Source organism: Cebus imitator, unplaced genomic scaffold, assembly GCF_001604975.1.
Source record: "Cebus imitator isolate Cc_AM_T3 unplaced genomic scaffold, Cebus_imitator-1.0 Scaffold1, whole genome shotgun sequence".
In the NCBI taxonomy this organism is placed as follows: Eukaryota; Metazoa; Chordata; class Mammalia; order Primates; family Cebidae; genus Cebus; species Cebus imitator.
In genome coordinates, this window is record NW_016107316.1 from 11,827,392 (window position 1) to 11,839,982 (window position 12,591).

General features: G+C 37.2%; 1 protein-coding gene across 21 annotated transcripts in view; it reads right to left on the bottom strand.

Annotated features, from left to right (window-relative positions):
• Positions 1–12,591, bottom strand: part of PUM2 (pumilio RNA binding family member 2) — a 110,366-nt gene that overhangs the window by 41,910 nt on the left and 55,865 nt on the right. For all 21 annotated transcript variants that reach the window (XM_037737612.1, XM_037737610.1, XM_017526481.2 and 18 more), the window contains 3 exons: positions 12,118–12,243; positions 8,940–9,082; positions 5,265–5,403 (listed from right to left, as the gene is read on the bottom strand). In XM_037737612.1, coding sequence (XP_037593540.1) covers positions 5,265–5,403; positions 8,940–9,082; positions 12,118–12,243 — 408 coding nt within the window. The remainder of the gene's footprint in view (positions 1–5,264; positions 5,404–8,939; positions 9,083–12,117; positions 12,244–12,591) is intronic.

Sequence of the window (12,591 nt, forward strand, 5' to 3'; positions counted from 1 at the left end):
TTTTTTTAAATACAGACAGGGTTTCACCATGTTGGCCAGGCTGGTCTTGAACTCCTGACTGTATGATCCGCCAACCTCAGCCTTCCAAAGTGCTGGGACTACAACTGTGATTCACTGCACATGGTCTAATAACTTGAGCCTTTACTCTGACTTCAGGCAGGAAACCATTAGAGTTTTGAGGAAAGGAGTGAGTTACCTTGACTTTTCTCACACTCAAGTTACTGTGTAGAAAGTGGACTCCATAGAGGAGAAAAGAGAGACAAGAAGATATGTGAGAACCCCGATGGAATGCTAATCCAGGGGAGAAGTAATGAGGACCAAATCAAAAGAGAAGTGGCGGTAGAAAGGTAGCTGAACTTGGAGAGCCCTCAAGATTTGCTAAGATTAGATGTGGGATGGGAGGAATAAAGGAGTCAAGGATTCCCCCTATTTTTTGGCATAAAAATTGTTAAGAACAGAGTATTTATTTACGATAAAGATAAGACATCATGATTTATCCAGTCTACATATTTTAATTTACTAACGTGAGATTGTTCCTAATAGCTAATGACAACTTAATTTTCCTGTTATTGGTTATTTATGCCTTCTCTTTTTTGATGAGTCTCTGAGGTTGTCAACTCCATTGTCTTTTCAAAGTAATTCTTGGGATAATTAATCATTCTGTTTATTCTCTATTTTACTCATAGCAGCTCTCCTATTTTTATTATTTGCTTCCTTCTACATTCTTTGGTTTTATTCTCTTCTTTTTAGAGTTTCTGGATAAATGCTTAGCTCATACATTTCCAGTCTTTCTAATTTTCTAATATAATCATTAAAACCTACATATTCTCTATGTTCTGTTTTTGTTCTAATCCACAATTTTATGTAGCATTTTCACTATAATTCCGTTCAAAAGTTGCTAATTTCCACTGAATTATCTTTTTGTCTACGGCCATACAACTCTGTCTGGGCCTGATCTCATCTGAATTATCTTTTTGTTACTGAGAAAGTCTGTGATTGGTTAGGGGAATGTAAGAAGAGTGGGAAAAGGAAAAAAAAAAAAAGAGGTAGGAAAGAATGATATGAAAAGACAAGACATGGGGAATTGAAAGAAAAAAAAAAAACACATGCACACAAAAAACATTGTTCGCATACTCAAGAACTGTGCAATCCAGCAGAGGAGGAAACAACCCCCCTTCTTAATTCTAAAATGTCATTTACTTTAACATATGACAGATCTAACAACTTCCCTTCAGAGAAACAAAACTCTAACTTTAAAACATTTCCTATCTATAATCAGATTAAAATAAGTGTTGTAGAATGGTGAAAATAAACCACAAACAGCTCAATGAAATGCAAGGCAGACAGAAGTAGTAAAGAAAGGTTCGAGTAACGTGCCAAAGAGGGCAGACAAGGGAGTAATTATCAATGAATGAGTACTGGGAAAGATCTAGAAAAGCTTCACGAAAGGGACCATATTAAAAGACGAGAAGGAAAGTTAATCACAAAATGTTTATAAAGCTGGATTTTTAAAAAGCAAAAATTATATATAACAATTTTGTTTAAAATTTATAAAGGGGTATTTTAAGTAAAAAAAAAAAAATGAACATAAACTAGGACTAGAGGTACAGAAGTACATGGTATGTTTGGATAACAGTATACAGTCTAGTGCATTAAAGCAAAGGACTTCTAAGGAATTTGAGAGATTTAGTAGGCCTATAATTCCAGCATTTTGGGAGGCCAAGGCAGGAGAATTGCTTGAAGCCAGGAGTTCAAGATTAGTCTGGCTATAGACACCATCTCTATAAAAATAAAAATGACCATGAGACAGAATGGTAGAAAATTGGCAGGTTACTGGATGCAGAGGTGCAGGAGAAAACCAACAGATAAAGATAACTTTGAGGTTGAAGCTAAGAGTTTCTAGTTCTAGAGAACAGTAAAGTGAAACAGGGTAAACAGTAGACAGGAAAATTTGGAAATATAAGTTCATTTTCTGAAATTTTCAATTTGAGGAGTACCTGCAACATGTAAGTGGAAATGTTTGGTACAAGGACAGACATGTATTAGGTGTTCAGAAAAAAAAAATCCAAGATGCAGATGTAAACTCACAGGGATGATACTTGAAAGGATTAAGGCAAATATACTCTCCTAAGAAATAAAATGTAAAGTATCTTCATTTTCCAATACTGAAGCTAAAACTGAAAGAGGAAAATAAATTGGCCATGGTTACACAATAGCTATATGGTGGAAATACAGTAAATTGACTCTAAAGAAGGTAACCATTAAGCCAGACTGTCTTTCATATTTAAGGATATATATAGAGCAAGCAGAAACTAATAAAAAAGCAATGAGAGGTGAAAAGGCTATGAGTGAAATACCACTCAGCAGAAGGGAGTTACAAAGAGTTGGACATGGTCAACAGACTGAGCAAAAAAAAAGATACGGAGGAAATTATACTTTGTAACTGTCACTAAGTTATAGCAGAGATACTACAAAGAGAGGCAGAATTTTAAAAAGGTACGAGGTAGAGTATAAATTTTGACAAGCAGCCCATGAGAGCAGCACAGTATAGATAAAGCTTTTTAGGATGAACAGGCAGAACAGCACAGTGGGTGAAGGGAAGAGGGGAAAGACTGAACATTCAAGACGGAAAAACAACAGCACACAGATAAAGCAGAAGAGTTAAGTACAGGATAATAACTAGGGATCTGACAAAGCACTGCAGAAAGCTACAAAGAAGAGTTAAAGTACAAGACCTGAAGAAACATCAATTTTCTCAATTGAGAACTTTTTAGTATATACATTAGCTTTATAATTATGTAACTATTTGGATACAGAAAAGGAGAATTATTTTATCATCACAGCCTAGGCAGAATGAAGTAAAGAAGGCATTGGCCAGGCGCGGCGGCTCACGCCTGTAATCCCAGCACTTTGGAAGGCCGAGGCGGGCGGATCACGAGGTCAAGAGATCGAGACCATCCTGGCCAACATGGTGAAACTCCGTTGCTACCAAAAATACACACAAAAAAAGAAGGCATCAAAGAAAATTTTAGCGTGAGGAGATCATGTGAACAGCCCAAAAGTCACCGAAACATATAAATATAAATTCTAGTAAAGTCCTTCTTTTGAGTGGTTTTTACATTGCTATTTCTAAAAAAGCTAAAGGTTGTGGCTCAAATGATTAAGTAATACACTTTAAGACATGTATTACCTATTTTTTATCATCACTAAAAAGATACAATCAACTGTTTTTAGACAAATACAAAAAAAGTTGTTTTTCTATAATTATTAACAGAATTCACTATTGAACAGCAGCAAAAGAGAAAGGAAAAAGAGCTTTCTCAGAGAAGATAAAGAAGAAATATGAATATAAAACTAAATTCTATGATTGAAGTTGACGAAATTAAGAGCAAAATACTTTGATTTTATTTGTGCAGTGGCTCAAATCCCAGAACTTTGGGAGGCCAAGACAGGCGGATCACTTGAGGTCCGGAGTTTGAGACCAGCCTGGCCAACATGGTGAAGCCCTGTCCCTACAAAAAATATAAAAATTAGCCATCGTGGTGGCACGCCCCTGTAATCCCAGCTACTAGGGAGGCTGAGGCACAAGAATTGCTTGAACCAAGGAGGCAGAGGTTGCAGTGAACTCAGATCACATTATGGCCCAAGAACTGCTTGAACTCAGGAGACAGGGGTTGCAGTAAGCCAAGATCGCACCACTGCACTCTAGCCTGGGCGACAGAGCAAGACTCCATCTCAAAAAAGAAAAGAGGAAGAAATAAAACTATGAGCTGAATATAAAAGAGCAAAGGTATTTTATAAGAAATGAGTTAACAGAGCAAGTATCAAGAGCCTAGGAGGATCAATGACAGTTACAGGACACAGCAAATACATGCAGGCCAGAAGCACTCTCTTAATTCCAGGTTCTACAGAGGAAGTTAAGCAGGGGAAAACTGTTATACTCCATAACACCTTTCCCCATTCTACATATTGCTAAAACCTAAGAACCCAAAATAGTCTTAGTGGTCCTCAAAAACGCCCAGCTCACTTCTTTTCGGCCCAACCTCCAAGTGCCTAAAACAACTTCAGCTTCACAGTCCATTTCTCAAAAATCTGCTTTTGCCAAGGTCTTTAATCCACAATGACTCCATGACAGTAGAGTCCAGGAAGCAAAAATATATGGCTGGGGTATAAAAAGTAAAATAATGAGAATGCCACCCATTCTACTATCATTTGTATTTCAAGAACAGCAGGATGAAAATCTTCTCTTTATCCGGTGAACCAGACAAGATGATAAATTCAGATTTTAGAGAATTCCAGAGAAAACAGAATGAATGTAATTGAAATAGAAATCCTTCAAACAACATGCCAAAGTATTTACAAGTACTTAATATAAAAAGAAACTCTCAATCATGCAAGTCATTATTTTCTTCCAATACGCTGAACATATTTCCTTCTGAATAGAAAAGTAAACTGCATTACAATTAAATAGAAATTGGAACTCAAATATCATTAATAAGTAACCCATACAGGGACAACCACTGATATACCAAAAGTGAAAAAAGGCATACTTAAATCTTCAGAAGTAAAGAGAATGGCAAGTTATGCCTTATCTACTGATATTAAAATATAGCTTTAAAGTTTAAAAACAAGTGCTGCATTTTTTGCCTTAGGAAAAAACCTTCCTTCCTCCATTATTATTAGTGATTTTAATCATTCCACAAAAAAGTACTTTGTTGCCCTTTCCCAAAAGTTGTACAGTAGCAATGAGTAGAAATTTTATACTATAATTTTTTATATTGGGCTTTCATAGATACATTATAGACACTTGCTATTAAGTTATCAATAATAGTTTTAAACACTAGAAATGGGCTAAACAAGATTAAACAGTGTTCAAAGTAAGAAACATTAGCTGCAAACTCTTCTGGTATTAACTAAATGACTATTCTTACAAGACAGGAGTGGCAAATAGGTTCTGTCTTGCCTATCAACTCTCAACAACTGGTTTTACTTCTTGAAGCAATATATCAAAAATTCTGGGCTAGGTTTAAATAGAAAGATGTTATGAAAAATGGCTGTGCTGAGAATTCTGATACTTATTTGCCATTCCTGTCACTGAGTCTCACAATCAATACTGATTTCAATTATTAGCATCTGAGTTCTAAATATTTTTTTACAAGGTAGGCAAGATTTTAAATAGTTTGATTTTTTTCACTCTTCAGTGTGAGTACCTGCACTTGACATTTTAAATCTATTCAAATTTCCACAAATGACTAATTGTATACCTGGCATGCCAGTAGCAAGACCCTGACCAAAAGCCAAAGTTGGATTTGCTGCTGCAGCTGCTGCAAGTGATTCTGCTTGCTGCCCTTGCTGACCCTGATTGGGAGTAAGAGGACGCTGACCTGCTCCAGCACGGAGAACCTATAAAGGTAAAACAATTTTCTTAAAATCAATATAAAATAACAGATAAGTAAATTTATCTTGGACAACTGTGTATTTATTACAAATAGCCTTTGGATATTCTTTAAACATTTACAGCAAAGAAATGTAGATTTAGCATGAAAAATCACAAAATACATTAATATCAAAAACACAATCGCTAGCTCTTAACTAGAACAATCTATAAATCAACATGGAGGTTAAAAACTATTTCTAATATTTGTGCTCTTTAACAAGTAGTTTAAAAAAATAATGATAATGAGCTTTCATTATTCTTGAAAACAGAGAAGACTCCAGCCTGATGTCCATGGGAACTGAGTCCGCACTATGAAGGGCACAAGCTGCGGCAGGGCCTGGAAGACGCGCCTCAGCGATTACCTCAGTCCTGCCACCTTGTGGAAGATATTTTAAAGGAATCGTAAACTCAGGTGACCAGCAGGGAGGACAACATCAAAGAATCTTTCCTGCTTAAAATCAGCCTCTGCCCAGAGGCACCTGGAGGGAGACACGCCCTCTCCTGGGGCTGCACCTTCACTGGAAGGCAGGTGGCGCGTCTCTATCCTGGTACTTTCTGACTGCATCTTACTCTGTTCGTTGGCCACAATGTTTAATTCTTGAGAAGTGAATGTTGAACAAGTCAAGTCCTTGTCACTCTGAGTCAAAACTCTCATTTGACTTGGAAGATTTGTGCTTCCGGTTTTTTCTTCTTTTTCTTTTCTTTCGCTCTTCTTCCTCTTGTGTTTCTCTTTACTTCAGAGGAACCGGAGCTGCTCCCATCTTCATCTGAGGTAGAATCCTTCAGTAACTGTTTTAACTGCTGTATCTTTACATCCTTTTCATGTCTTTTATTGCCTCATATGATGTCATCCATGGGATCTTCATGTGCTACTCTGAACTGTTCTAACTTTTGGTTGCCTCTAATAAAGAAAGGGCATTCTTTGTCACCGATTCGGTGACTGTACCATTTGCAATGCCAACCCAAGCATCCTTTAACCTTGTTGTTTTTGAAATGACTGTTCCATCACCAAGAAATTATGAAGCAGTCCAATGAAAAGTAACTGCATAACTTTGATTTCTTTCCTCAGTGGCATTTGAAGTCCTTTAGTTGGTGTTCAAGCCAGAAATTTTCTGGCATGTTCATTGCCTGGTACATCTGGTACGCAGTATTCTGGCTTAGTTTCATCTTCCTTGATAAACCCAGGGGGAGGTTTTTCATAAAAGGACTCCAGGTGCTTGTGTCGCCACTACTGCTCCGCGTGCTGCTGCCCCATGGCTCACCCAGGAGGGGTCCAAAGTCCTGGCCTCAGCCGCCTGATCCCCCACTTCCCCGCCCCCGGCCCCAAGTCGGTGCGTAGAGCCCCAAAGCTCAGCCGCCAGGCCCATTGCTGACAGTTAGTAGTTTTTTTTTTTTTTTTAAGCTTTGTTTGGGAGTGGGAAGAATGGCAAAATCTTAGATAAAAGACTTTAAAATTAGATGTTTTTTTTCTCTCTCTCTCTTTTTTTTTTAAGAGACAAAGCCTCACTGTCACACAGGCTGGAAGTGCAATGGCATGATCTTGGCTCACTGCAACGTCTGCCTTCTGGGTTTAAGTGATTCTCCCACCTCAGCCTCCCCAGTAGCTGGGACTACAGGTGCATGCCACCATGCCTGGCTAAGTTTTTGTATTTTTAGTAGAGACGGGGTTTCACCATGTTGGCCAGATTGGTCTTGAACGCCTGACCTCAAGTGATTCACATGCCTCAGCCTCCCAAAGTGCTGGGATTACAGGCAGGAGCCACCGTGCCTGGCCTAAAATTAGATTGTATTAAAATTTTCTAAGGCTGAAAACAGAAATACGGAAAGATAAGGCAAATAAATTGTGAATTTTTTATGAGACTGACGCAGACCAAACCAAGTTTTCAGGATTTAGAAGCCTTAATAAAAGTGGGTAAAAGCTGCTTTTAAACATATATTTTAAAAAGAACACAAGATTTTATCAAAACAAAGTGAAAACTTAAGTCTGGTCAAGGTTTACTATTCTGGAATACATAGCTGTTGTAGCAATCGTACACAAGCATGATAAACTTAATCATTAATTTTAAACAACTCAGGACAAGAAGGAGTCATTTTAAGTCCCTCCCTATAAGTAAGCATCAAACACAGGTGTGCATATTTTAAGCTAATGTGACATATGTTTGTCCAAAGATACAGATTAAAAAATGATTTATTAAACAATGAAGTGACTCAAGGATTGAGTCAAAGACAGCTTCAACAGAGCATCTATTTAGAATTAAATTATATTAGCCAAGTGCAGTGGCTCATACCTGTCATCCCAACACTTCAAGACCAGCCTGGCCAACATAGTAAAACCCCATTTCTACTAAAAATAGAAAAAATTAGCAGGGCAGGATGACACATAACTGTAATCCCAGCTACTTGGGAAAGACTGAGGCATAAGGCTCGCTTGAACCCAGGAGGCGGAGGTTGCAGTGAGGCGAGATGGCACCACTACACTCCACCCTAGGCACAGAGTAAGACTAACTCAAAAAAAAGAAAAAAAAAGTAAAGAATTAAAATATATTAAAGGAAATTCAAAATAAAGTTTAATTTCCTAGTAACACTATACTTTTAATTCAGCGGCTTCTTTGGTATAAATACAAGGAATGTGAAAACCAGAATTCTGATATTTATTACAGTGTTTTAAGATTTACCAAGTTCTTTTGAAGAGGGATGAATTTTTTTTTTTTTTTTTTTTTTCCTGAGACAGAGTCTTGTTCTGTCACCAGACTGGAGTGCAGTGGTGCGATCTCGGCTCACTGCAACCTCCACCTGCCGGGTTCAAGTGATTTCCCCTGCCTCAGCCTCCCGAGTAGCTGGGACTACAGGCATGTGCCACCATACCTAGCTAATTTTTTATATTTTAGTAGAGACAGCGTTTCAGCATGTTGGCCAGGATGGTCTTGATCTCCTGACCTTGTGATCTGCCCGCCTCGGCCTCCCAAAGTGCTGAGATTACAGGTCCAAGCCACCGTGCCCAGCCTAAAAAGGGCTGAAATTTTAAAGATAAATCCCATAATAAACATCTTTCTTTTTCTGGAAATTAAAGCTAAATGTTAGTGAAAATATTTTATCATTTCTTGGTTAAAAATATAAAATATCTAGTAATCTTTTACTGATCAGAAATGCATTAACATTTAAAATTGTAATTTAAATACTTGAAGAAATAATTAACTATAATTAAAGTTAATAATAGGAACATTATTAACATACTAATAAAAAGTGATGAAAAGAAATTTAGAAACTGCTAGAGATTTCAAGACTGCAAAATAACAGAAACTGAATACAACCAAATCTTTAAATTCACATAATACTGATTAGGGAAAAAAAACTTCACGCATAAATACTTGTGTATCAACTATACGTCAGGTATTATGTTATATGCTGAGAAAGCAAAAGTCAAAAAACATAAACCTTAAACATCAGGAGCGCAAAGAATTTCAAAGACTACTTGGTATTACTTAATAAAAGGCAGGCCTACCTGTTGCTGTCCAGGCTGAGCTTGTGATGCTGCTTGCTGATTGGCTGTGTTATTTGCCGCAGCTGCAGCTTGTTGCTGAAATAAGTTGGCTGGATACACCCCCCATGGAACACCATAATACTGAGGTGGAACCACCGCTGGACCTAAACCCCACACCCGACCCCCCACAAAAGAAGTTACTAAATTATATAGAGACATGAGATTAGTTGCCTATCATTAGATTATAAAGGGGGTAGGAAAAAGACTTAGAGAAGAACATGTCTTTATAATAAGAGACAAAGTACTGATGGGTGACAGCAACAGTCTTCAAGGGAAAAAATGAGAACCCAACCTCAAGGCTACCAATAAACTGACAGGACATTCAACTATCTATTCAACATTTAATGAATGCCAATTTATGGGTCTGACACTGACACAAATAATATATTTAGGGAACACAGACTCCATAAAACTAAGATTTTTAAAAATACTCAATCCATCACTTCTCTCATGAGAGAATTTTCTGACTACAAAGATGAATTACAAAATAATTTTATTTTATTTTTTTAAAGACGGGGTTTCACCATGTTGGTCAGGCTGGTCTTGAACTTCCAACCTCAGGTGATCCACCCTCCTTGACCTCCAAAGTGCTTGGATTACAGGCGTGAGCCACCACACCTGGCCACAAAATAATTTTAAAATATTTTACTTTCCAATCTATAACATAAAACTGGGAACATTTTGGTACCAAGCATGCTTGAAAATCTTAAATTTTTTTTTGAGACGGAGTTTCACTGTTGTTGCCCAGACAGGAGTGCAATGGCACGATCTCGGCTCACCGCAACCTCTGCCTCCTGGGTTCAAGCAATTCTGCCTCAGCCTCCCGAGAAGCTGGGACTACAGGCACGCACCATCATGCCCAGCTAATTTTTTGTATTTTTAGTAGAGACGAGGTTTCACCTTGTTGACCAGGATGGTCTCGATCTCTTGATCTCGTGATCCACCCGCCTCGGCCTCCCAAAGTGCTGGGATTATAGGCGTGAGCCACCACGCCCGGCCGAAAATCTTAAATTTTAAGATATTTTTCATATTTCAGAGTTAGTCAAAATTATCACAAAACAACTGCAAATTATATGAAAACAAATGAGACATCAGTGTCTATGTAGTTAGGAAAATGAAACTGAGTCAAGACAAGAAAAAACTAGATAATATAAGTACAAAGAAAAACAGAAGAAGGCAAACTAGGAAAATAAAACTGAAATGTTCCTGGCTCTAGTCTACTTTATTCAAGATAATATTTAATTCCTGGAGAGTAAATAGTTTTATGTATAATAAGCTTCACCATTAAAGTAATTAATAAAATGTCATGATTCCTGACTTACATAACAAACATGTCCTAAAATCATATCAGTAGAATTTTAGGACATCTTAATTTATATTAATATATTTTTAAAAGACAAACTCTCAGTTTCCTGTTGCATTCAAAGGGGAAAAAAGCCCAGTATATTTGACTGAATCACTAAAATAAAAAGCTTTAAAAACTTAAAAGCCAAAATATATTTCTGACAGATGTTTGATAGTCAGGTAAGCTGAACTTAAAATGAGAGCTATTAAAACACTGAATAGAGTTTACCAAAAAAAGGCTACATTATAAAACAATAGAGTTTTATAAACTCTATTAATGACATCTATCTAGAAACTCATCCAACCTAGCCAGGAGCCTGAATTTATTGACATGGTGAAATTATAATATTTTGGATACAATGGGACAAATCAAACAATTTCATTGAAATTAATTTTATTGTTTTTCATTTTTATAATGTGGGTAGTACAAAATCTTAAACTACATTTTCTCGCTCACGTTGTATTTCTACTGGACACTGCTGATCCTAGAAAGCCTAGGTCCAAAATGCATAGAATGCTTATACACGAACTAAAAGACCTCTTAAAGTTACTTCTTTTGGGCCCACCTGTTAATGGTTCTCTGTTACATATAACAACTCTTTATATACTACCATCCAGTTAAAGGCCACCAGAAAAGCTCACATCCTTATAACATCATATCCAAGTCCACACCAAAAACAAATGAGTGACAGCTTAGTTTCATTCTGGTAGCTAAGATATCAAATATAAATTTGAAATTTCTTCCCCCTGCTTTTTAAAACAAGATCTTCACTTTAAAAGTCAGTGTCCTGAAAAAAGACTGTCAGAAGTAGATTTCAAACTGATTAGTGACAGTATTTCAGTGAAGATATCACTTAAAGCCAAAAAAACCAGTGACAGCCTCAAGTTTTCAAGGTCAGCCCATTAGTAGACTCATTCCAATAAACAAAATTCTAAGGCTGACATCAACATATTCTTGCCTGTATAACCAACATAAATTGTGCCTCGGACTAACTCATTTCTGTCTTTGTTGGAATCTCAACCTGAAACCAACTCTTCCCAATAACCCTAACTAAGATCAGCAAATTGCTTTGCTCAAATAAGGCTGCCTGATCAGGGCACAACTTTTCCTTACTTACACAGACAATAAATACAGCTTTTTGCTTTTGTTGTTTTTAGACAGTCTCACTTTGTCACCGAGGCTGGGCGCTTTGGCGCCCTAAAGAGCTAGGATTACAGGTGTGAGCCATTGCACTGGGCCAGCTTTGGCTTTTATTTCAGATTCTGAGTGGTAGTCTCAGGCTGAATGTTTTTAGTAAGTTCTTTCCAACTTGACCCAAACTTTCTGTCCCCCAATTTGTTTGTACATTTTAGCATTGTTCAAGAAATTTTAGATACATATTTTCTCAGAATTACTGTATCTGTTTACCTTTCTCTATTCTATCCCTGGCCTACATATGTAGGCCACCTACCTCTATTTTATTTTCTGATAAGTAATTTTACTTTGCATTGTCCGTGTAAGTAATGGGGTTGGTCATCAAAACGGAGATTCACGGTTTACAATAGATTTCTAAAACTATAAAGCTGAAATATAAACCAATTACGTAAAGGAAGAAAAGTTATTGCTTAAGATTTTTTCTGTAGCGTTACAGCTGAAAAACAGTACTAACTTCCTGGAAACTTTAGTTCATTCTGGATAATGTTTCAGTTTTTCTTAGGAATTTCAAATTGGCCAAACAGATAAAAATAAAGCTTACAACCAAAACCAAATACAATAAAAAGCAACCATAATAGGGATGAATAAATAGTATGTTACCTGCTAATGTAGCTGCTGCAGCCAATCCTGCTGCAGTATACGGATCGGTCCCTGGAGGAGCAGCACTAATAATGTATGGATTTGGCACAAATGCAGCTGGAGCAAGGCCTGCTGAGAATACACCAGCTGTATTTTACAAGGGGAGAAATAATAAACAACAATGTAATGTATGATTTTTTTCATTAGATAAAAACATTTCTACTCTGAATCTGGTGTGAAGTGGGGGGAAGGAGAGTGTGCATAATGATTCAAATTTTTATTAAGTGACCTTAGGCATGTACCGCTAACTCTAATTAAAGTTTTCATGTAAGAAATGGCTGTTTTAGGCCGGGCGCAGTGGCTCACGCCTGTAATCCCAGCACTGTGGGAGGCCGAGGCAGGTGGATCACGGGGTCAAGAGATCGAGACCATCCTGGTCAACACGGTGAAACCCCGTCTCTACTAAAACTACAAAAAATGAGCTGGGCATGGTGG